The 21615-nt window shown below is 39.9% G+C and overlaps 3 protein-coding genes across 21 annotated transcripts in view; 2 read left to right on the top strand and 1 right to left on the bottom strand.

Annotated features, from left to right (window-relative positions):
- heph (polypyrimidine tract-binding protein 1 heph) overlaps positions 1–21615 on the bottom strand; it is a gene marked incomplete at its 3' end in the record, with an annotated part of 317749 nt that overhangs the window by 96242 nt on the left and 199892 nt on the right. For 18 of the 19 annotated variants that reach the window (XM_086967904.1, XM_022831472.1, XM_022831482.1 and 15 more), the window contains 1 exon segment: positions 4696–4743. In XM_086967904.1, the coding sequence (XP_086824030.1) occupies positions 4696–4743 (48 nt within the window). 19 annotated transcript variants of the gene reach the window in all.
- LOC111259451 (activator of basal transcription 1) lies at positions 2543–4215 on the top strand. Its single transcript, XM_022831489.2, has 2 exons — positions 2543–2603; positions 2804–4215. Exon 2 carries the CDS (start codon positions 2944–2946, stop codon positions 3877–3879), a length of 936 nt encoding a protein of 311 aa, XP_022687224.1. The 5' UTR covers positions 2543–2603; positions 2804–2943; the 3' UTR covers positions 3880–4215.
- Positions 17323–18502, top strand: SrpRbeta (signal recognition particle receptor beta). The gene has a single exon (XM_022831491.2). The coding sequence runs from the start codon at positions 17424–17426 to the stop codon at positions 18102–18104; it is 681 nt and encodes a 226-aa protein (XP_022687226.1). The 5' UTR covers positions 17323–17423; the 3' UTR covers positions 18105–18502.

The following is a 21615-nucleotide window of genomic DNA, read 5'->3' as shown; positions in this document are numbered from 1 at the left end:
TTCGATTCCGTGTTATCATCAGGCTCGGAAGCTGAGCCCATATTAACAATCGATACGAAGGAGTGGTGTCTCATTCGTCACTCATGTACCTAGCTTTGTTGCGTTTCCTCTTAAACCTAATATAACAGCCACTGCTTGATGTTGTCTGACGATTAATGGCTGCTCATTTCTAGTCGTCTGCTCCTGCCCCAGGGGCAGTCTTGATACTGTTGGCGACGATGCCGACTGACATTGAACTAAAATCGACGGCCAAAGTCTCGAAGAAGAAAGTTCTTGACACCTGTATAAATCATTACTGAAATAATCGATAATTTGCAACGGATCGCGCGAGACGTCAGCCGAGCAGCGCACGGTGTTAGGAAGAAACATGATGAGTTTTACATGAACACTTGTTTCATGTTTGGACAATATACAACCACAGCGATAGCGTTCGTAGCATGGTACGAAACAATTGCCGACACGCTTATCCTCGCCCTCTTTAAATTTTTCTACCTTTTTTGTCTAGGTATTTTCAAGAATGAGAATATATTTGGATGTAGTTACCCAATGGTAAATGAACGGTTGCCCCACCTACTCTTTATTCTTGCCACGATGATGGTAGACCACTGAAGTTCGAAGATTCACACATAAATATATTTATGCATTGAACTGACAGTTTTACAAAATTTGCTCAAGCGGCTAGTCTGGCCTAAAACGCTGCAGGGCCGATCAGCTAGTCGGCCTGTGTCGGAACCAAAGATAATCGATACGTCCATCGACGAAATGACTGCTGTATTTGAACAGCTGAGCTTTGCATAAAAACCAAAACGATGCCAGAAGAGTCTAGAATTAACTTGAGTATCGCTTTAAAACGAAGATCAGATAGCATTAACCACTTCGCTGTTAAAACACCATTGGCCGAACCACATGCGCTAAAGCTGTCAAGCTGGAGGCCTTACAAACGGACAAGAAGTCCCTATTTAAACCGCTTTATTCAGTTTATAGAACGAGCGAACTGCTTTACTGGGAAAATTGCAACATCAGCAGAGGCAACAGCTACCACTACCGCTGAAAAGCTAGCTACACGAGATAGAGAAAAAAGAACAATGGCCGATCGCGAACGTTCGCTGAAGGGAAGATAGCGGCTACCGCGAGATGTGACCATTGCCAGCAGACGCGGACAGAGGGTCAGTGAGATAGACAGGTTCCTTGATTCGGAAAAAAACACACATCAACAAACACATTAGTTTCATATATATACAGGGGCGAAAATTTCAGATAAATGTTGTTTATTGTATAAATATGCAATCTACAAATAGATTATACAGATGTTAGATGAAGGCCAATGTCAAGTGACTTTTGCCCTATCCTGTATATATATATATACTATAGTAGTCAGGCACTCCTTGCCATGTCTTCGATTTCACGTCTTGTCAGTTGACGTCGCCAGAACAGCCACCGTCATTTCCAGCGATATCTGAACGTATATTTTTCCGTTCTGGCAAACAGAATCGCTGTTTTTTTTTATGCGGCTGCACTTAAGTGTCGTTTCAGTCCTTTGGTGTCAATGTCTTTCAACATCACTGGACTGCAGCAGTGGGATCGCGGCTGTTCCAAGCGCAGTGCAGAGATTCTAAAGATAGTTGTTCTAAATGCGATATACCTCCACAACAACAATTGAAGTTACAACTTAATTTGGCACTGCGAGCATGTCGTTTATGGACTTGACTTATGGGCTATCAAATTAACTTCTGGTGTATACTGTAGACTTGACGACATCAAAGGATTTACGCTGTTTACAAGCTGAATATGCAACTAAGCAAATGTTCATATCTACAATAATTATTTTTATAAAGAAATGTGAATGTTGCGAACATCACATGTTTGTCTACATTGAAAACAGAATCGTTTACCATTTGCTGATATATGGATAGCATAACTGTTACTTATTAGACAATTAGAAAAGAATCTTCTTTTGAAAGAAACACCATGAAACCATACAAAGCATCAGCTCAAAGTTAGTTTACCAAAGAGCTAACTAAAGTGGAAGACAAATTAATAAAATAGCGAAACTAAATGATAATATATTATCATACATTAAAAGCTGGCTAATATTAAATAAAGCGCAGAATAAAAAAAGCGCCAGCGCCCAATATTAGTGTTTAAATAGTCTTCTTGTCGCTTAAAACAAACTTGGTGATCAAAAACTGCCCATAATGAGAGTATCATAAAAAAAACTGCAATTCAACAAAATGACGAAAAATGCAATAACACAACATACTGACACAGCGAATATTCCACGAAACCAATCAGAAACTTTAAAGTGAAGTCAGACATTCTTGCTACACGGCATTGGTTCTTGCGTTTCCAGACCCAGAACATGTTCCGTTCCCCTTTGTATCCCTATATCCAGTAATAGTACCAACATTTACGATGGGAGAGGGTAATAGCAGCCGGTTTGAGGAAGAGAGAGCAGTTTCAAATTTTGCCGCGTTTCGTAACTACGTCAGGGTATGCGGGCCTGCATTTAACTTCTCGCGCGTCGGAGTTTACCTTGTTTTGCTTTGGTCAGTACCGTGCGAGCACGTTGTTGCGATGTCGTTGTTGTGTACCAGGGGAAGTCGGTGAGCAGATGTGGTAACTAGTGCTTGTGGAAATTATGTCTAAATGCCCAATTGAAATTGTTAACAATCCTGTGCATTTATGTGCGCTAAGTAGGGTCTAGGTTAAAATGAGTCGATCTAAGTCGTTAAAGCGATATGTCTATAAGGACCAAACCTGTGTCTTAAACTAATAATGGCTGTTGCCGCGTTAACTGTGGCAGAAACAGGTGATGAAAAGGTAAAAAGACAATCCCGAAAGAAGTTCCGTTGTAGGCCTACAAAAATCGCCGGCGTCGGAAAGCGAACTCGTATTTGCCGTGAACATTCTACTACAGAGGGCAGTGAAGAACTTGCATCACCAATGGATAGAAGTAAATTAAAGCCGTTCTCAGGCTCTGGTCCTATTTGGACTATGGCGACGATGAAAGAACGGAGCAGTATAATTGAACCTCAAGAGACCGTAGAATTCGAAAGTGATTCTGGCAGTAAGAGGGAAAAACATAAAGATGCCGACGAAGATTGTGACGGTGACGGCGGTAATACTGAACAACACCAGGAAAATAGTGAGAATAATGGTGTGGATGAAGATTTTATTGAAGATCCTACCAGTGCGGGTGAAAGCGTCCGGACGACATCACAGGACGTCCAGTCCTCGATGTTCGACCAAGTCGAGCCTATCTATCAAAACACTAAGAAGAAACACACCCCAGGCATAATTTACCTGAGCTATATTCCCGAGGGACTAACAGTCGCTAAAGCTCGTGAGATCCTGTCCGTGTTTGGTAATGTGGGGCGCATTTATTTCGAGCCGATTAAAAGACTGGACAGGAAGACTCGTCCAAACCATCGTTTTGCCGAGGGCTGGGTGGAGTTCGAGAAAAAGCGCATCGCAAAAATGGTAGCGGAGTCGCTTAACGCTAAGCCGGTGGGGGGCAAACGACGTGCTCCGTACCACGATGCCCTGTGGTCGATGAAGTACCTACATCGTTTCCGCTGGCCACACCTTTCGGAGCGACTGGCCTACGAAAAGGCGGTAAAAGATCAACGTCTGCGTACCGAGATAGCCCACGCTAAGCGCGAGGCTAGTTACTATGCAAGAGCGCTTGAAAGGTCGATTCGACTACGGAAGAAGCGGAAAAAGGAGATTAACCAAACGGCTAACTCTGGTAATGACGGTTCTTTGCTTGATGCCTACGCTAATGTGCGACTGAAGAAAACTGAGCGAGAGATCCGTCAAGCAAAGAACCAGAGCTTACAAGTTGATAAGAAACTTCTAATGAGTATATTTTCCAAGTAGTCCAAAAACAGAAGGATAACCGTTTGTAAAGAGAAGCAGGGTGTTGCTATTCTCTTCAATTCTTTGTGCGGAAAATGCGCGTTCTTGTGGTGCAGAGTAGCAGCTTCGGGCCATAAGTACCTTCGTGATGTTGAATTCGCTGATTCAGAAGAGAAAATGGAGCGCTATAGACAATTATACGTGTATATATGAAAACAGTATATGAAAAATAATTATCGTTATATATATTCCCGTTAATAACTAATAATAAACTGGCCTAAACACTTTCAACAAATTCAGCAGTAAAATGTGGTGGTACATAGACATAAGTAAAAAAATAAAGTGCACTGTAAATAACTGTTCGTTCTTAATGGGGCACTCGATTAAATATTCTGTTCGAAGAGAATTGAAAAAATATTTTTCGTGTCTTATGTCCAATACTTATGCCATTAGGTGTTACTTTAAAAGACTGGCCCTGCCAGCATGAGATACCTAAATTAATTGCAAATAATGAATTATAATAGCTTGCTGAGCTCAAACCTGGATTACGGCGTGTTTAAATTTAACAGGCAAAAACGTTACCCAGTGCATTATCACAGGAACAGTTTAAATGAACTTGGTGTAATCTTTTTCCGAGAGCTTAATAGACAAAAAGCTCGAAGATAACAGCGTCCGGGCAACATCGCATTGTGCAAGAGTATTCGTCAGAACTCGACCTTGTTTTGCAAATACCATAGAAGCTATTGATCCATAGCATTTCCTATAAATATGGAAAATACAAAAGTAGGTATTATGTATTGCTGCTGAAAAACAAACTAGGGTGGTGTTGCTACATACCTCTTTGCGTTTGTGACCAGGTGCCGTATTCTGGATGAATTGAGCCGCCTGGAAAATATAAAGAATGAGCGAGTGTGAGAAACGATGCTGGTGTTTATAAAGTAAATCATAGTAGGTTCGTGAATAAAACCGGTACGCTTTCTCATCTCTACACACTGCCTAGAAGCGACACAAGTATCTTATGGTTATCTAGCAATAAATATATCTGAATAAACCGACCAGCTGTCTGGGTAGCTCCATTTATGTTTTAAAGAAAAAATGTGTAGTGAATATCGTAACTATGACAGACTGGCTCTGTTTAGTTGCGCATGCGCAACTCGTAGTGCGCTTGTTAATAAACTGAAGCGCCGATAAATGAAACGATTAACTTAACTCAGTTTAAAACTTTAAGGTAGGTAACAACAAATAGGTAAAACTATCGCACTCATATCTAAAATACCCATTATTCCGTGATGGCTTTCAACAAATACAAGGCCTAAATAAAAAGGAATGTGAGACAATTTGTTTAAACAAACAACACTGTTACGTAACTTATATTTTTGGACGCTTATTCACGTTGTGGGTCGTTTTTGCCCTCAATCTTGTACCTGAAAAATTTCGCTATAAATCAACGTTTTCTTATGGGCAACATATTTATGGACATCTATTGCCCCAAAAGTCCCTAGTGAGGCCCAAGTAAGAGCCTTGATAGAGCCTTTGAGCTTAGAGCTAGCCCCAATCTAGCTCTCTCTAAGCTGACCGCCAGTGTTGCTGAAAGTTCTTTCGTCAGCAAAGAGCAACTACTTACGATACTTTTGAGGGCTCAGTGCATTTGATGTACTTTTTAAAATCTCTTTAAAAGCGTCTTCCCACATAAATTCCCCATCCAGCGTATACTGCAACTTTGTTTAGTTCTTTACTAAACATTCTGTTTGAATAGAATGCCTGGACCATATACCGACAATGCGGTTATGAGGATACAGTCGATTGAACTGAGGCACTCCGATACGATGGCACACGCGTGAGCAGGAATAGTTAACACTTTTTTTTATTGGGTACGTCGATTTCCTGCTGCATTTCTCAAGTGATTTTGCCCATTGAAGGGCGAAAGTGCCAGTACACTGGCTGTAATAGATCTTTCTGCAAGGCGTTGTCGTAAAATGTCGACGTCGAGGAATGAAGATATTCGATCCATACAAGTTTTTCCGAGAAAGATCGCCGTTCCCTTCGTATGTAGAATTTATTGCCGCAAAAAAAACTCGGAAGAGTTTACCCTCGAGATGAGCTGCCACACCGAAACAAGCTATTCCTATAAACGTGTCTCGTATGTCGAATTGTAGATAAAAACAAACTTGTTTCACCATGCGATATCCGACAACATTTTATTTACTATCGTTTAGGACCTTACGAAGATTACTCAAATTATAACGGGACTTAAAACACGTGAACTAAGCTGGTCTTTACTTGTCGGCTATCAACATAACTTTTATTGAATCACTTGTTTTCAAACCATGTCTCCGTTGATGGTAATAATGGTGGCGTTCTGTCTATATGAATTTTTTGCAATTTCGGTGTATGCACGACACTTCATACACTACGCAAAAAGACTTCGTGTATCAAGTTACTAATTCTTTCCATCTTTAGAATAGTGTATAAACGCATTGCCACGGCTTTGTAACGATCTCCCGTTTACCTGCAACAGGTTACCTCTTCGCCTGGTGGCCAACGTCTCGCGTGCTTTACCGATCGATCAGCTTTCTTGATCGGTAGGCGGCTACCGACGCCATATCTAACGCTTTTCCAACAAAACCCGAGAGCAAGACGCGTCAGGCATTCCTAACGCGTCGACATCTCCGTACACTTTAGCTGCAGTAAACCCGTCACTAAATCAACCTGTAAGCGCTTCCACTAATCGTCTTTCTTTGTCCTGTCGCTACGAAACTATACGACAGTTCAGGAAAACACGCGTTAACCTAGCGCTGCTTAGAAATGATGACGAAAAAAGTTGATTGAGGAAACGATGCAACGCAATGCACGAATAGCATCCTTGCTAATAAAGGATACGTGTAGCTCCACATAGCATTTTCCCAGGTTGACATTCACCAAGAAAATAGCGAGACGTCTCGGAATGCAGTTAGTGCGGAAAGGTTCAAGCTGACATAGAAATGAGGCAGATCAATGTGACAAAAAAATAAAGACCATAATTATGAACAGGTGCATGCTTAATGTTATCGACAGGTCTCAGATGATATTAGGAATAGCAAAGCAGGTACTTAGTGATTGTGATTGATAAAATAAGCCAAGGATATCGTTCGATTTATGGACAAACGGATATCAAGGAGAGGGGGATTGAGAGACCAAGTATGCTAAGAAAAAGTCAGTAAGGTGCTAAAAATTATAATCTCAGAGGAAAGTAATCAAGATAGATCTATGTATGCGAAAAGCACAGGTAAGTTAACGGAGAGAGATGAACACATGAAAGGTAACGTAGTTTGCTTGGCAGACGATACTCGATGTGCAGCAGTAATGGCTCTCTATCAGTGAAAACCGGCGAACTCAAACCAACATTACCATGTCGAGCCAAACATCATAAACAATTCATACTTTCTATGATTACTTCTGGTCTGCTATGCTGCTTTTCACTCACACGAGGTATACCGAGTCTGAATTTAGAGCATGGCCTCACGTTTGCTAATAAAGAGGTCACTTTGCAGAATCTATTATCAAATAACTCAATCGACCTTGATGCGGAGACTGTATACGTAAATTCGTGCCCATCGACATTGTCGCCTTTACCTAGCCACTGACCGTTCTGTACACGGCACTAACGCGGACGCACAGACCAGGAAGGCCATCATGACCGGCTGCTGAAGAAAATTCGTTAGAAAGAGCAAAAAAAGTGCAAAAAATATGCACATTGTGCTCGTAGTCGTGTAGGACTGCTGTAGTCGGAGCGGCCCCAACTCCCGAAACGGTAGCACCCGAAAGATTTCTTCTCTACGACCGAGTCATTAACCTGCTCGCGTGCTTTTACTCTTTCTCAACAGGGACAAGTTTCTTTAATAAAGACGGCACTGAAAGGGGCACAGCGGAGAAATCTCTGGTTATAACCCAGTCTTCACCTGCTGCTGCTGCCGCCGTTGCCGTTGGTGATGGGGTCGTTAGCTTCAGCAGAAGAGGCGCAGCACTAATGAAAGCTTTTGTCAAGGGCTTCGCAGTGGAGGCAACAGCAGCAGTTATTGCCATGGTGCTGCTCCTCGAAGCGAAACAAGTTCCCTTAGGAAGCCCGTTCGGGCTGATTGCTCTCAGCGCGTCAATCTATCTTTCTTTTTTTTGCAAAACTTTACTCTGCTAAACACTCTCAATAGCGCAGTCGGTTAGTCCTGTGGGCTGTCGGAGCAACAAGGAAAATGGCATAGAGACGATATAGGAAAGTCACCGAAAACGACCACGTTGAAGTGTGCTTTCGGCCCACTAGCGGCTGGCCCATATTTTTATGAGCCGCATTGCATGTCGGCTTCTGCTACCATTACTGTAGTAGATGTCACACGTATACACGTTTTAGTTGTTTGTATTATGTCGTGGCCTATGAAACGTCGGCAACTATGGCCAACTAACAGATGTGGTTTAATGCGCATCATATTGACACCAGTATCGATTGCAAAAGAATTTTGTCTCTAGTGGGTGATAATACGGTTTAGTGTATGAATTCTTTGGACATAAAGTCTAGGAGTAAGCAATGCATTTTCCTGCTTTGTAAAAAAGGGCCTAATAGGTAGACGTAAATTTAACTCGGTGATGCTAAGCGGCACTAAAGCTAAAAGCATTAAATCTCTAAATAAGGTAAATCCGACAACGAATAAATGGATATACGCAAGAATATCATTCACTTTTGGTCCCGCTTCTTGAGATTGCTAGCGATAGTCCAATAAAAACCTGAGCACTAGAACGTGGTTGCTGTGTTTAGTTCTACAAATTTTCTGCCCGAAGCTAAATGTATGACACCAGACGACAATCTAACTCTACCTCTCGCCCTATACAAGCGGTAATCAACGAAACCAAACACTTCGTCGGGACAACACAATCCTTCAAGGCACTTTTGTCATCTTAACTGTTAAGATGCGCGTATCGGTCGGGAAATTTCACCTTCCTGAGCTACATATCATGCACAACAGATCAAAAAGTCAAATATTATAAATGACTAACCTAGAAAAGTAAGAAAAATATATTCGCAGTGCACAATGAAACTTGCAGGATTTACCGGACTTCGTCGCGCTATCTAATAGCGGATCCACGCTCACGGAAACCTTTTCCCGTCGAGATCGTACGTCACGACTTCTCGTTGGCGTGTTCGCGTGAGTTGCAAACGATGATATCGAATAGCTGCAAAAAGGATCCGCATCAACGACGCGCGTCTTTTCGACATACCGCGTCCACACTAAGAGATAAGAGCAGTAGCGATATTTTAAACATTACCTCTGAAGGTGTCGTAGAGTTCGTTCCCTCCGCTAAAACGGTCACAGACCCGAGTGTGATATTGAGGATGGGTCATTTCTCGCTGTTTAGATCTCGCTGCCATTTAAAGATCGACACCCAATGTAATCTGGCCCGACAAAGGGTTCGTCCAATAAAGATTATTTTCCACCTATCAATACTCACTAAGTAGAATAGAAACGAATTCAAGATAATTCTGTCAGTTTTTCTTTATTGTCCAAAGGTCATGATTCGACGACGGTTTCATTAACATCGATGGCTTCTACTCCTAAACCTAACGCTAATACGTTTATATAGAGACTGATGCTTAGCATATTGTTACACGAATTTCGATGATTTCCACATAGTGTTTGTACGCAGTTGTAAAACACCACTTCCTTCTCAGTATCGCTGCCGCTCTTCGCTCTTTTGATTTCTTTGTGGAGTTCCATGTTGCTCCAAGTCCCACTGGTTATCCAAAAAGAACCAAAAGTAATAAAATAATTCGAAGCTGTGTTATCTGTTATTACCTTTTACTTTCTTGCCTTAGACAAAAGAGTGAGATAATTCGGAAAAGCATGACGTTGCATTTCCTTCTGCTGAACGTAAGACAACGCCGGTCTAGCGATCTACGATCTAGAACGTTGGTAACTGTTACAATGTATCCCATCCGGATGTACTAACTCCACTGATACGCGTATGTGACGCCACATAAGAGCATAACGGTACTTGCCGCTATGCGGTTGCCCTTAAACTGACCGAAAAAAATCTGTCACGCTAGATATTTAAAAAAGATCGTTTTTCTTGCTACTTGTCAGTCTAGGGAAAATTGCAGTAGGATTGAGTCGCGTCGTTGCCAGTCCAAATGAAACAAAGGAAACTAACTAGGATACAGATAGTAATGTTTTCTTTGTGGGCTGCACGTGCCGAACACACGAGTCGGCGAGTACATCATGGAGACGAAACGACTGCCTCCAGTGTGACCCGTAAAATTCTAAAATGCGTGACGCCACACAGATATGCGGCTTCCGAGAGTTCTTAGGTTGCTTTTACTCATAGAGTACTCAGAGTTTGTCCCAGAAAACCAAATATTAAACAAATTGTATTCGAAAATAATACAGTTTTTTAACTATAAGGCAAAAGTAATAGAAGTAATAAAGATAAAACGAAGTACTCCTGGTATGGCTATATAAGTGAAACAAAATTACATAACACAATTCAGTCAAGCTAAGTGCAGCTAGGATTATTCATTCATCACATGTAAACAGTGAAACAGCTGAAAATCGGGTTATTCCAGAGGCACGCGTCTTATTTGTGGTGCAATAAAGAATAATGAACCTCACAAAGAACGAATCATAAAGAAATGGTATTATATCATTCCAAGCTACAAGCAAACAAGGTGAAAAAAAAGTAATGGTTAAGCGACCGATAATAAAGCAAAAAACAACCTGGGCATTCCTGACCCAAAAAAAGCTTTCATTGTAAGGCTCATTCATTAAAAACATAAAACGTTATTAAATGAATTATACCTATTTATAAAACAGATACTTATCGGCAACAAACGTTTTCTCGGTAGCCAGTGACCTATTTGGGCTTAGGCTGCAACTCTATTAAAAAATTTTAAAAAAACTACATCCCTATATGCTATCTGAAAAAGCTGTTATGATATGATTAGGAGATTTCTACGACCACTGAAATTTTTGATACGTAGTTCTGTCAAGCTTGAGTGAGGGTAATCATAGATGTAGTATATAGGCCATTGCCGTACGATTGGGCAGTATTTTTAATACTCCATTTATTCTGCGCAGTTTGCTGGTTCTCCCCGTTTCTCGCGGACGCAATGCTATCAATAGCTTGATGTGACCAACGAAAGTGTCATAGCTATTACAAAAATAACCAACCGACATCGATTTATACGCAGAGACACTTTCATAAATCGTCTGCTTACTTGTCACCCATCGTTCAACGCTCCGGCAACGTTGAAACGTGTGTATATATGCGCGTGTTCGCGTATCTATAGGCTAGCGAAAGCCGCAGTTGTCCAAGCACTTCAATTTCGTCATTCAAAACTCGTCGATGACGAGTCAATCGAACTAAAAGTATCGAGAGAATACAACGAAAGGGAAGGTATAGTATAAACATACGATTTATCAAATAGCAGTAGTCTCTTAACCGCGTGATTATATGCCTCACTAGCGCTTGTTTCCCTTCAAGCGTTTTCATTTCTACCGCTGCCGGCGCTGTACTCTGCTACAGAAGCTATTCCTCAGTCTTCAGCAAAATGGGTTTGAGATCAAACGGCCGCTGTAAGACTGTCCGCCTTCAATAATAGAAGACCAGTTGCACCGAGTTACAAACACACTAAATGCAGCAGCTGCGACAAGAGACAAATATCACAACAAATCGTAAACTATTTCAAGTAGTTTTCGCATAAAAATTAGACGATGACTGGAAATAAGAAAGGGCAACCGGCGCTAATTGTCAAGTCCTCTTGCTACAATAAATAAGAGCCAGACCGCATTCTGGCATTCGTGGAAATATCTTTCAAAAATGCAGTGCCTCGTCCTCATTTACTCTAACCAGAACCATAACTCTGATATTCTTCAACTCTCTCCAGTCTACAATATCTGTAATAACACACCGACAGTGAAATACAGGCACTTGTTGTAGTAACAGCATAAACGGCAACCGGGTATTTTCATAGCGAGTTCTCGAGATTGTGAAGTGATTGGTGTTGACAGATCAACATAAACTTGTTGCCGAGTAGAGCACTATCTGACGCGAGTAGCAGTTGGCGTTACGCTTGCTATGTCAAGAAAAACGCATGTTTGTTTAGAGCATTCACTCTAATAGGCCGGCCTGGTTGTAAGGGATGGTCTAATAAAAATAGGCACATTTTCTCACTTTCAATGTATATATATATATATTTCTTTGCCTATCGCTGGAAGTCGTCTGCCAGATTTGATGCTTAGCAACCGTCTACCGATCGATTGCCCTCTTCTCATCTAGACACAGTTACATGCTATCGAATAAATCAAAAAAGCCATTTCTTAATAAGAGTAAACATCGTCTTTGTTCCGTTTTCACTGGAGATGTTCTGGAAATGTAAGGGTAAGGTTACGAAGCCTATTTCACAAAGCATAAAACGCACTTTCGGACGGGTGTTCGTGTTCCGTCTAAGCACAAACCCAGCGAAGGCGATCAAGAAGCTTAGACGCCAATGTGTAATATGATGCCCTTAGTCATCTTAAACAAGACTGTAGCAAGCGACTTCGTGATTGCGTTCACTCAAGGCACTGTTACCAGATATATATATCAAATCTATATAATAGATAAACAAATCAGAAAATGAGTCATTTGACTGCGATAATATACGTAAACAGATATACGTAAGCTGAAGTGTACCAATGAATGAATCAATGAACCAGCGAACTTTCGTAATAACTTGACACCTTTTAATCAATAGAAATATGCATACAACAGTATTGTATACGTGCGTAAAAAGCACGAAGCTTTCCATTTGTTTTCCTGTTGGTGCCATATGTTGTCAAGACATTCACGCACACGATGACCGATTTTTAAATTTTTCCGCCAAAACTACACAAGCCATTTGAAACATGCACCTAACCTAAGACATTAGTCGCCGATGCCAACAAGTGAAAGTTTCCATGACGCCATTCTTTCCTCTATATATACACATACAAACGCGTTCACACAGATTGTTCCTGTTCTTCCAGCATTTGAAATGTGTATGCGAGTTTTTAATTGGTTGGTGCCGCTACTTGACTACCGTTCGGTGATGAGATAGATTATCGTGTAATATTGTCCTGCTCAGGTGGTAACTGAATAGCGAAAACATTTTTTGAGCTCGTTCAATACTTAACGCTGCATTACTAGCAGCAGCAATAAAGTTATGTGCTTAAGTTAGCCTAAAAATATTGGTAGATCTGGGCTTATATATAAAAATTGATTTATATTTGGTGCTTAAAGAAGCTGGCTTAAGAAATAATAGATGAGGAATAACAGCTGTCAGAGAGTTTCGATGCTGTGTGAAACACATCTCATAGCTAGCCTGTAACGTTGATGATACATACAACAACGATAAATATATTGTTGAAGACACAATAAAGCTTAAGCAAACTATTTTCGTTGAAGTTACTACTGTTGATATGGGCTACTGGTTCACAACCCACAACCCGTTTGACCTTGTTCACGTTAATAATCTTCGCGTGACCTGAACGGAGAGTAGACATATATATATACATATATATATATGTCGTCGTCCATTAAATAAGGGCGGCCGAAAGCCGGCTTAACACCATTATAATTTTATCATGCTCAATTTCAACTTAGTTTTCCAGTAGTTCAGTTCAACTAACAGTAAGCGAACTAGAGGAACTTATGGGCTGATGGTCTGGCTTTCTCGGATTCGTGAACCTTGCGAAGCACTCGACCGACTGTTTAACCATCCTTACAAACCTTACAAAACGCATCGCCATAACGCTACAGACGTTAGCATGATATTTGGCCATACGACACGAGTCAGCAGTCTAAAGGCTAGCTTTGGAGACCATTACCGAGTGGAGCCCAGACGTAAGCGATGATAGTAAGCAACAGCAGCAGCGGCTTGTTGTTACGCTAGACCTCCCTTTTGTTCATCTATAGCAGACAGGCAAAGACCGCTAAGTTTGTATGAGTTCGCTCTTATCGAGAAGCAACAGGGGAACTAGGGCAAGGCAGGCAGTAAGTGTCTACCATTATACTGCCTTCTCCTACTTATTTCGACGCCAGAAATGCAAAAAGATCTACCTTGACAAACTATATCTTGCTGGCTTTGGGCTACTATGCACACAAATGATGCTGATCAGGTGAGCATACATACTTAGGAGCTTATGGATAAATAGTCCCTAGCTAATCGAATCATGCTTCGCAAGAAATTTAAATTGCCAGTAACAATTGAACCTTGACTTACTTATAATCATTGCCATAATACTTGCACATATAAGCAATCGCAAAAATCCCAACACAATAGAGTAATAGCCACGCAAGAACCATCAATACCAAATTTTTATAATTTATACACACACTTTTAGTTTGAAGCGAAGGATTGCAGTCGTAAGAGTCACGGTACGTGTAATACAGGCAGAACCGTTATTTAACGCATTACTTATTGAATTAATAAAAGTACCGTTATTCTGTATTTATCTAGACATTCCTAAGCAATCCTCAGTCGAGACTATTTAAGTAGCAGTTCATCTGTGCATTGTTGAAAGGTTCTTATCTTATTTTATCTACAACCACCAAAATCAGTTGAGCTCCTAATATATATATACTACTTAATACAACCTCCCCTGTTTTCCTTCCCCCGTATCCACCGCAGAATTAAACATCTAGTCTAATCCATGTTCTGATGTAATGCAATAGACGTCTAGCTGATGAGGCTAAAGGGCGTAAAAAAGCTACAGCTTATAGAGAGGCAGAGACTGCTCTTGCCCCATTTTCCTCGTCATTCCACTGGCCATCGGTCCCTTACCCCTCACCTATTGTTCCTTGTCCTTATCGAAAAAGAAAGAACGAATATATGACGCGCGGGCACTTTAGTCAGCAAAATGTAAAAGAGCTTGAAAAGGCCTACACGTCAATCTATTATTACTTTTCTTTTTCACTAGGGGCTTTGTGTTAGACGGCGCTTATCGCCTCTAGCCACCAGCGCATCGCTCGCGATATAATCATGTGACAAGATTAAAAAAGGTGTAAGGGCGGTGGCATTTTAAAGGGGTTGTGAAGGCAGGCACAATGCGATAAACTAGCAGGAATCGGGGTAAGCAAGAGAATGGTAATTTAGGTTTTTGACCTTGACAGGTTGAGATTTTTTACCCTCTTTCGCTCAACCCTTTGCACAAGTTGCTTCCTGTTAACCGGCCTAGACTTCGATGTCTAATACTCTCTTATCTCGCTGGAGTTACACCAGACGCCATTATCACGTATGGCAATCGACGTCGGTATGTGATTATAACGCGGAGTCTGTTTAGTTGAACTATTAACGTGCACATAACAAAATAAATCTGTCTTGCTTTAGATTTCTGTTGTTGACTATAGATGTTCACAAAAAAGAGATAAAATAAATTTAAGGAATAGCGTTCTATGATTTTTCCTGTTTTCGATCGCCCGCGTACGCTGTGAGAATATTGCATTCTCACCAAGTACCTCATTATAAGCACGCCCCTCTTTATTGCATATGTAACTCATTAAAAAATGAAACTGTACTTGAAATTCAAGGAGTCGAACTTCGCGGCGGTTCTGAATTTTATGGCTATTGCTACCTGAGGATAGTTTCTACCATAGCTCTGCGCTTCCTCAAACATAACACCCAACAGTACACTGTAATGTATATATAAGTACAAAAATAAAATGTGCGTTTACCCTTTCATGCCATTAGTGAGCAATGCATGGAATAAGGTATCTGTGTATGTAGGAGTCGGATAAGATATATCTGGTTGAGAAAGATTTTATTATCTAGACTACAAAAATTTTAAAGGATTCACTCGTAATACCATACGTCTGTCGCGAAACAACCGGTTTTTATGTTCAGTGAGATCATATATATAATTTTCGCGGGCTAAGTGGAAAATTAGCTTCCCCCGATTTTTAATAAAATTATGAGTAGAATAATATGTTTATCGAATTAAATTGATTGTTCATTTTTCACTGAAGAGGATAAGACAAACCAACTAAACGTAACATTACTAAGCAAACATTTAGGGTTACATACTTACCCCTACATTTTCTAGTGTCTATAAGTAGAATTGTTTAAAACTTCACAGGTAGCTGCTATTATGTTTGAGATATTGTACGTGGAAATAACACAGACTATTAAAACTAGTACCAAAGAACAATGAAATAAATTTGTAACATCTGACATCGACGGTCCGTTAATTGTACGTCAGGTCGTTGTTCATGATCACAAGGACAGTTAATACAGTATTATCATAACTATTTGGTATTAATAACAAAGTAATAACAATGAATAGTAGTAACAATATAAAAATATTTCTACACACAGTTTTCAAGTTTGGCCTATTTACGCAAAATGTTTTACCAAACTTCGTACCTTTTATTACAATAGTCTTTTATACAGTGTAGCAATTTGCAAGGGACATTTGCTGGTTTTCGAGTTTTACGTACGCTATTTAAACTGGTTCTTAACATGACAGTTACGTCTATGCCCGGATTCGAATTTACACTATGACATATACTTAACTTTAATAGACAAACAAGGTATTCGTAGCGTTATTACGAGAACAAATTCGTAACAAGAAATTACACTCATATCTTAAATCAAATTGGTGATCCAATTTACTTCTGTAATTTGCGGCAAAAACTTCACGTGGTGCTCAAAGCTCGTAGGTATAGAGGGTTGCTAGCCTCCACAAAAGCATGTTTCTCAAGGTACGATAAAGAATCGTAAAATATTCCGTTGCCATTTAATTATCACATTAGTTAAGCAATTTAATTACCAACAATAGCACCTGGATACAGCATATGAATCAATCGGATACCTACTTTGTTATTTTTGTTTCGGAGAGTTCTTCGAGCGAATGTCATTGTACTCGGCACGTGTTGTGTGTTAACGTTCAACAAACAAATTTGCCTGCCTCTTCAGTCTATTCCTATCAACACATTATTTTTCATTATTATTATTACTATGATTATTATTATTGTCAATCATCATCGTTCGATTTTGTCCGGTTTTGCACAAACCATCCCGCCAAATTAAAGCCACATGTCGAGCCACAATAGTGAATTTTAGCGGCCGAATGTGGCCCGTAGCGCCATCTGGCATGCTTGAGATGAACTACGACCAAAACAAACTAGACCAAGAGAAGCATCCTGTGGCCGCTTTTTACTTCGAAAGGGTATACACTAATCTTTTATAAAAAAATTGTAAATTTCAAACAGTTCAAAGTAGTATCATTCAAATAGGTACAATTAATAAACAATTTGACACATCTTTTCTGACTCTATTTATTACTGGAATCGATTCTTGCTACTCCTATCGATTCGACTAGCTGTCCATATCCGTTTGGGCGCTGCTGTTGCCATGTCGAAGTTCGCGCGTGTCGTCTGCTTGAAACAAGATGGCTGCGCCCATATACCGCCGCCAACATTTCACGTCAACGACACTGAGATTATTGAAGTCCTTGTTGTTTCATTATTAGGTCGTAGTTTCAACGCAGTAAAGCGCTCGGGTTCGATCCGGAACAGGCTATGCCGCAATGGATCCAACGACTCTGCTTGCGGTTGTTGTCACTGTAATCGTTGTTGTGGCAACGGTATTTATTTTAGTTCGTGGTAGCAGTAAGGCTCGAAACAACGTACTCATTTGCGGCATCTCGAACGCCGGTAAGACGGTACTGTACGCTCAGTTATGCTCAGGCAAACCGATCCAAACATATGTGTCCATCAAAGAGAACCAAGGAAGCTGTGAAGTGGCAGGTGGCAAAAGGGTTCGCGTCGTAGACATTCCCGGTAACGAAAGACAACGAGTGAACATTTTCGACAATTACAAAACGACTGCTCGCGGTATCGTGTTCGTCGTCGATTCAATATCGTTCATGAAGGAACTCAAAGATGTAGCTGAGTATGCCTACATCGTATTGTCTGATCCGGATACTTGCCATCGACGGTTGCGTGTGCTATTCGCGTGCAACAAACACGACGAAGCCATGGCTAAATCGAGTCAGGTGATTAAGACCAACCTCGAAAAGGAGCTGACATTGCTCCGGAAAACTCAGACGTCCAAACTCGTCACGACTGAAAACGTTCAGATGGGACGCACCCTTGGTAAGGAGCATAAAGATGTTAAATTTGAGGATCTTCCGCATAAAATTGACTTCGTCGAATTCAGCGCTTTAGAGAACTTCGAACCCGTCAAGGAGTGGCTATCGACCATCTAGAGTGAAAAACCTATTTCAGTAAGCGTGTAGACAGCTGATTACACATGAATGATTACACTGTCTACACGTTATCTATATATCATTAAGATGTTGCAAGTGAGTCTTTATTAAAAAATATATATGTACACTACGTAAATTAAAACTGGGAATGCGCAAACATACGAGTCGTACTAATGAACAGAAAGGGACAGCGTATTGCGTTGAGGAGTGAGCTAAGACATCCTTGTGCGTGCATCAGTTTTTAAATCTATATTACAAAATTGTTGTAAAAATTAAGTCGTGAATGTGTGCGCGTGTGTATGCAGTAGATAAAAATAATAGATTTCTCACTAAATGTATGCATAAATTATGAAGAGTAATAAATGTTTTTTCAGTGCATTACAATGTAATTCGTTTAATCAATTGTGATTATTTTCCGTTGTCGTGAAATACCTCATATATTTCATCCTCTTTTTTCATTTAGTTTATATAATGTATTAATGTATCAGGGCCTAATTATTCACACTAGCGTACGATATATCATACCGCTGAAAATAAGCAAATAGATAAGAGTCTTGATTTAAATACAAGTACAAATGTTAAAATGAAATCTTGTCAACATCAGTATCCAATAAGATACGAATAGATTTTATTTAGATATGTGGAATCTATTTTTTCCGACTTTTTATTATATGAATATCACATGGTTACGAAAATATTTCGCGTAATAATATTAGACAGTTTCATTCAAAGCCGAAACGGCCCCTACTCTTCATAAAGTTCTCTCTAAAACTCTCAAAGTTCCGATTAAAGAAGTAAGAATGATTTATTTTTAGTTTCACTAAGAGGTATTCCCTTTTATTATCTGTGCATTAAGAGCGCATTTTTTTTTATTAAAACCTCTAAATGCCACAGTAATTGCAGCTGTAGGATGCGGCCTTGTATCATCATTAAGCACACCGTATTCTACTGATCGTCATTGCAACTTAACGATTCTGCACATTAAGAAAATTTTTTTTTTGTCATGTATTGCAACTAGGTGAGGTGGTTATGCTCGATCCGAACATTTAGCGTTAAACTGCATGTACCAATTTGAGGTTATCCTGTATAGTTAGACTACAGTTTTGAAATTAGAAACTAGAAATTAACCACACATACTTCCGTCAGAAAAAAAGAGATAATAAGGTTATAATTTTAATCTAAATTATCTATACAAAGTTTTTTTTTTTTATAATAACGTTATCCGTAAACCGAAGAAGACTAATTTTAATACTTTAGGTTCTAACTTTCATCCTAATCAAAAGCTGCCTAAGATTTTTAGATTGGTTCGGCGCTAGTAGTACCTTATGAAGACTTTTATCTGGGTGGTATAGGTATTAGGTACTTATCTGCCAAAATCCTTCGTAAGGTGTCGTGTGTTTACTTAAACCACATAAGCTTAATAGTTATGCTGATTTTTTATTAATTCGAGCAGCAAACTGGTCTGGAAAAATTAGCACTTGGTAGTTACCCATGATTTTAAACAGCAAACGAGTTTTTCGTTACAGGAACCATGCTACTGATCTGGCTGAATTGAAGGTTACTTTCATTTCATCGTGAACACGACCTGCTTCACAATTTTAATTTACTAACTGAGAGTACTCGCAGCAGTACGGCAGTTTACTGTTGTGCAACCGAACAAAACAGCATAATAACATGGTTAATAACGACTAACATTTAATAATAATTTAATCAGAAATATGCTTTGAATCTTCCAGCGCTTCATTGACTAGACCGCTACCGGGAGGTGCCAAAAATGTTACCATCGTAACTGCACTACCTAATACATTGTGTATACCTACAGACGTTGTTGCATAATAATCACATTCATAAAGTATGTTGTATTACGCATGCTAGTAGTTCTTCTGATTTTGTCGTGGGGCCTATATTCACTGTTAGTTATTTTTGGACACTGGCTTTTGACCGGAAATTAGCTCGTGTGATATCATGTAATAATTCTATTTAGTAAGTGGTTTCTGTTGGGTGCATTTTATGCTTTACGGTAATTCCCTACATCAATACATTTTTCCTTCCCCCAGCGATTAGTAGGCATACCGCTAGATCGGTCTGTTATAAATAACAGAGTCAACTAGGACATAGTCTCCTCATTAACTTGAATAAGACATCGTTGCACCCGCGTATACTTTATACCGATGTTGACTTACACCTCACACTTAAACTAAGCTACAGTTTCCTACTACGCCCGCAGACACTAATGTTAATTAGTTAGTAGTCGATATACATGATCTCAATGTATTACCATAACAAAAAATAAAGTGTCATTATTTGAATAACCCAATACTCACGTCTTGCTTAGGTCTTACTCTATTTTTTGCAATGAATACATCCACCTTGAAATATCGAGCTTGTTTTGTGATGTTTCTAAAATCTGCAACACTAATGTGCGCAATTCATTACATTGTTAAAACTTAAACACTTGTTTGCTCACTTTAGAAGTTTAGCTGGCTGGTTTACTAGCGAAAGTATACACAAAACCACGTGTTTTGTCCTCCGGCAAAATGTCGAAGAATGATTTCAAGGTACATCTTATTGGGAAAATTAAATCGTAAAGTTTTAGGTGCAGCAGCGATATCTATTTTAGACGTAGGTTTCTGACGGCGGTGCCGACAGCGCCATTATATGACGTTCGAAAGAACGAACAGGAAAACGGGTTCCATTTCATAATAAATCATGGCCAAGGTAAATGAACAGGTCCCCATAATCCCTCGGGCATCGTGTGGAAGCTTGAACTGACTTCCAAGGAATATACATGTCTGAACGTACGTTATACTGGCAGTGTCAGTACCAATTTCCTCACACAGAACGAAATTTCTAGTTGATCCAGACAGAGAAAAATCCCCACGTTGTGTTGGACGATGTCGGGCTAGTGGGCTGCAGTTTGACGACGTTTTTAGGCTGGGGATCTCAATACGCTTCATAAAACGTTCATCCGTTTTAGAAGGATTGTTGGATTGAAGAAGGTCGTTGGCTTAAATAACTTGTCTTACAATTCTGCTAACTGCTAGCTCCAAGGAAGTATTGTGAATATCCTTTGGTCGTAATAATAACTCTACAAGCGTCTACGAATATAAGCAGATATCATGTTTCTTAGATTTTATACGAAATTATCTTCCACAATATATGGTCATTCCTAGCTCAAAAAAAGTTTTTAATTGCCTTTCTCATTTCACTCGTTGAAATCATCATTGCCACTGCCATTACTAAGATCATCATCATCATCGTTATCGTGTTTATAGTTAACCACTCAGATACGCCGTGTTTCCCTTCTTTGGACTTTGTTTCTATCAGCCATGCGGCACCTTCAGTTCGAGCTAGCTGTCGTCTATGCAGTTATTTAGTGATTTAATTCGAATTTTAACGCGACTCACTGCACAACGACCGCGTTTTGACCAGTATGAATTTCAACATCTGTTCTTTCTGGGACCACCTTCGATACACGCGATTACCTCACGCGAGCCTATACTTAATAATA

The sequence above is a fragment of the Varroa jacobsoni genome, unplaced genomic scaffold (genome assembly GCF_002532875.2).
Source record: "Varroa jacobsoni isolate VJ856 unplaced genomic scaffold, vjacob_1.0 scaffold_332, whole genome shotgun sequence".
Classification (NCBI taxonomy): domain Eukaryota; kingdom Metazoa; phylum Arthropoda; class Arachnida; order Mesostigmata; family Varroidae; genus Varroa; species Varroa jacobsoni.
The sequence above is the reverse complement of the archived record's forward strand: the minus strand, read 5'-3'. Positions and strand labels throughout refer to the sequence as shown.